A 3703-nucleotide genomic window follows, 5' to 3' on the forward strand; every position below is an offset into this window, starting at 1 on the left:
ATCTCAATGTTTACAATGCCACCTGTAATATTTAAGTGGATGACCAAGCAAATCACCCTTTGTCGCCAGTGACATCTGACCCACAGGTAATTTTTTAAAATTACGAAACAGGAAAATAACCAACGGCCCACTGAACGCAGCCCTCCCCAGCTGGACACACTGTAGCCTCTTCAGGGCTGGCTGAGGCTTGGGGCCTTTGGAAATGAGAGCGTGTCCTAACTGGGAGCCACATATTTCTTTCTTTTCAATCATGAAACGAATGCACATTCATTGTAGAACATTTGAAACACATCAAAAAGCTTAAAAACAAAACAAATCACTTAGAATCCAACCATCCTAAGATAACCACTATTGTGTATTTTAAGATGAAATTGAAACGATACTGTGCGTCCGTCTAGTCTCTCGTGCTGGGGCAGATTTATTAGGTTCCCTAAGTCCAAGTCTGATTTCGGTGGTTATAACAGTCACAACTTGTATAAGCTATCTCTGAACCTGCTGATGACACTCAACACTACTCTAATACTCTTATTTTTTTATCCTGCTCTTTTATATTTACCACATAGTTTTTTTGATGTCATTAAATATTTTTAAAAATGATTTAAGTTACATAACGTTACATCCTTTGAATATATATCTGAAACAACCATTTCATTATGGTAAGTCATTTACATACTTTCAAATTTTTTCTTACACTAAATGTAAATGAAAAGCCTAAAAGCTAAATTTCTATGTGCATCTATGATTACTAGGATATTCTTGCAATTGTCCTAGATTGTATGGCAAGAAAGAAGGGTCTTAAATGAGGCTCACCTCCCTCAGGAAGTGAAACACACGGTTCTATCACAGACCCTTTGAGCAGAAGTCTAGCTTAAAACACTTGAGCTCTTTGCTACACACTGTGAAGCTGACTTCAGTAAGACCACGGGGGCTAGCTAGAACCTCGCCCTTGGGAGCAGAGGGACCTCTCGGCTATTCGCAGGCTCTACCCAAACAGGGCCACCAGGAAAACGAGCGCGATCCCCTTCGTTGAGGTTAGTTCAGACTGTCCTATTTGTATCTGGACAACATCGGAACGGTGTGAAATATTGTCAGTAAGCTTAGAATGACAAACGCACATAATAACCACTAAAACTAGATTCGGATTTACTGTGGATGCAAATAAACTTCATCAGGAGAAGAGGCTGGACAGATGCACACTTACCCACCCAGTGACCGTCCGGGGCCCCTGTTACCGCCTTGCGCTGAACTTACCGTGAGGTGTGGAGAACAGGCTGAGCAGGATGATAACACTGGGCTGGACTCCATGTTCTAGAAGGACCTTTACGGCTTCAATTACAGTATTTCCAGTGCCTAAAATCAAACGACAACCAAATGCATCGCCGACTTTAACATTTGTCTCAAAATGTGTTTGACCTTTCTTGAAGTAAAGGCAGTGTAGTAGTCTGACATAAGATGCCACTAGGGAAAGCTTCATTCGAAGGCACCTGTTCTTTACCGAGGACGTTATTTTCAACAATGAACACGACACATACGCTTTTCAGTTTTCTAATGCACAAGCCCTAAATTCATCCAGTACTTGAGATGTCAAATTTAACACACGGCCTCCACCCCCAACCCTAGGAGATCATGCCATGTGTGAGATCTGACTAAGCTTTGGGCACAGAACAGAAGAAGAGAAAACGTATCATCTGCAGAGGGGACAAATCCTTGAGAAAATCAGGCCGTAACTCATTGGGCAGAAAGGGGATATATTTCAATATATTTTCAGTTTTACATGTTTCGCCTCATTAGATCCTTCGCTTCTACGTGTTCGTTTTCAGAAAGAGGCGCTCTGGCGCTGATGGAGTTGGGCTAATGTACACTCTGTTATTACAAAGTGAGACTCTCCAGTGAAGTGCCCAGGGCGACTCCAAATCTAACTGACAAAAAAACACATTTGGAAACAGTTTTTGCCTTCGCTCAAGCCACTCACTGAGAATGGGGTACATCAGAAGGACTTTTCTCCTGTAAATGTCTGGAGGGAACTTGGCATAATATACTTTTGCTCGTTGTGTCTCCTCGTCGCTCTGAATCAGGATCTTCCCAATCCGTATGGATCGACAGCAATCCCGTAAACCCTGCTCCATCGCCTCACCTTGAAGAAGGAAATAAAAAAGGCGAAAAGGGTGAGGGGGCGATCGAGTGAAAGAAAGTCCAAGAACAGGCCGAAGGGCATCGTCAAGATGGAAGCAATTCTTACGCAAACAGGTTTCCTTTTGAAATGTTCATATTTCCTACTCAATGCAGGTCAACGAAACTAGGTTACGGGCTGGTCAACGCAACTGTAGGGTAAGCTAGTTACATTGCTGGCTTGCGACTCTGGAGCTGTCATGCTGCCATAATTACAGGAAATAAAGTGTTTTGTTAAGCTGAGCTTTTCCTCGCATTATTTTAAGAGAGCCTTTAAACCGACTAAACCTGTTACTTTTATCTGAAAAAAATATACAGGGTCATGGAAGAACGGGGGCTACAGACCGAAGGACCTCCTTTCAGATCCGGGCGGCATCAGGAGACGTCGCTTAGCCCCAGCGTGGCTTCGGTGGCAGAGGTTTCACGGGCAAATAGTGAAAAAATACCATATTGTTCCCTCTCCCCTCAGAGGACCACGGCCAACAGCACCACCCCCGACCCCGGTTTCTGAACACGGAACTACTTTTGAGTGTGAATTCTTTGAAGGAAGTGTTGGCCAAAAGTCAGCCATCCTCATACCACCTTCCAGATTTTAGGCCACATCAGAATTCTACTTGTACGATTATTTACTTAATAGTTTTCTTTAAATTGTTTATTTAGGGCAGGAACTGGACTGGAACAGAAGAAACTGTGCCTTAGAAGCCTATGTACGTGGCCGTCATCAGCTTTAAAAGGTTGAACAATATTGTCCTAAAAATCCTATCGTTGTTTAAGAGCTAGTCTAATACGAAGGGCGCTTAAAGCTCCTGTTTCACTTGACCTATTCAATTGTTCACAAACTTCATAGTCAGAGGAAAAAAGGGAATGCTTATATGTTATAAAAAATCATCCGTTTCCAGCGCAAGCGAGCGGGGCTTCCACTGTACCTTGGATCCTGTGCAAAAAAAGAATTAATCCATAAAGTTGCTAGATGGAAATAATCATCCCCACGTAACAGGTATGGGTTCTAATTACAGCCCCGTGATTTTGCTGAACAGAGGTTGGTTAGGAAGGGTAATCGGTTGCACTGAAACACAAATCCAGCATTTATAAGACCAGTAATTGGAAATGACGGCGAGTGCTTTTGCCGACATGATCACAACTAAAAAAATTGAACAAGCCATTCGGTCCAGTTCCTGAGAGGGCAGGACTGTTCCGCACACAAAAAAACCAAAACCAAAACAAAACAAAACGAAAACAAAAAACAAAAAAAAACAAAAAACAAAAACCAAGAACAAATATTTTCTCCAGCCACGCATTCACAGTACTGCAGGTCTGAATTTGTGCCACAGTCCATCGGTCTTCGAGCTGCTCTACTCTCCACAAGACGGCACCTCTGCATCCTCCTATCCCCCCACTGTCCCCTGAATCTCTTTGAACGCTGGCTTGCCCATGGGGACAGGCGCTAGGAAAGATGCTCTGTGGTCGAAATCAGCCAAACTCAGCAACACACAGGCCATGATTTCGAGGCACCATGAGGACAGACAACACAGAC

At 43.3% G+C, this 3703-nt stretch overlaps 1 protein-coding gene across 2 annotated transcripts in view; it reads right to left on the minus strand.

Moving 5' to 3' along the window:
- Positions 1-3703, minus strand: part of UPRT (uracil phosphoribosyltransferase homolog) — a 25836-nt gene that overhangs the window by 3532 nt on the left and 18601 nt on the right. For both annotated transcript variants that reach the window (XM_023522897.1, XM_011379499.2), the window contains exons 5-6: positions 1973-2134; positions 1252-1350 (exon numbers count right to left, since the gene is read on the minus strand). In XM_023522897.1, the coding sequence (XP_023378665.1) occupies positions 1252-1350; positions 1973-2134 (261 nt within the window). The remainder of the gene's footprint in view (positions 1-1251; positions 1351-1972; positions 2135-3703) is intronic.

The sequence above is a fragment of the Pteropus vampyrus genome, unplaced genomic scaffold (assembly GCF_000151845.1).
Source record: "Pteropus vampyrus isolate Shadow unplaced genomic scaffold, Pvam_2.0 Scaffold361, whole genome shotgun sequence".
In the NCBI taxonomy this organism is placed as follows: Eukaryota; Metazoa; Chordata; class Mammalia; order Chiroptera; family Pteropodidae; genus Pteropus; species Pteropus vampyrus.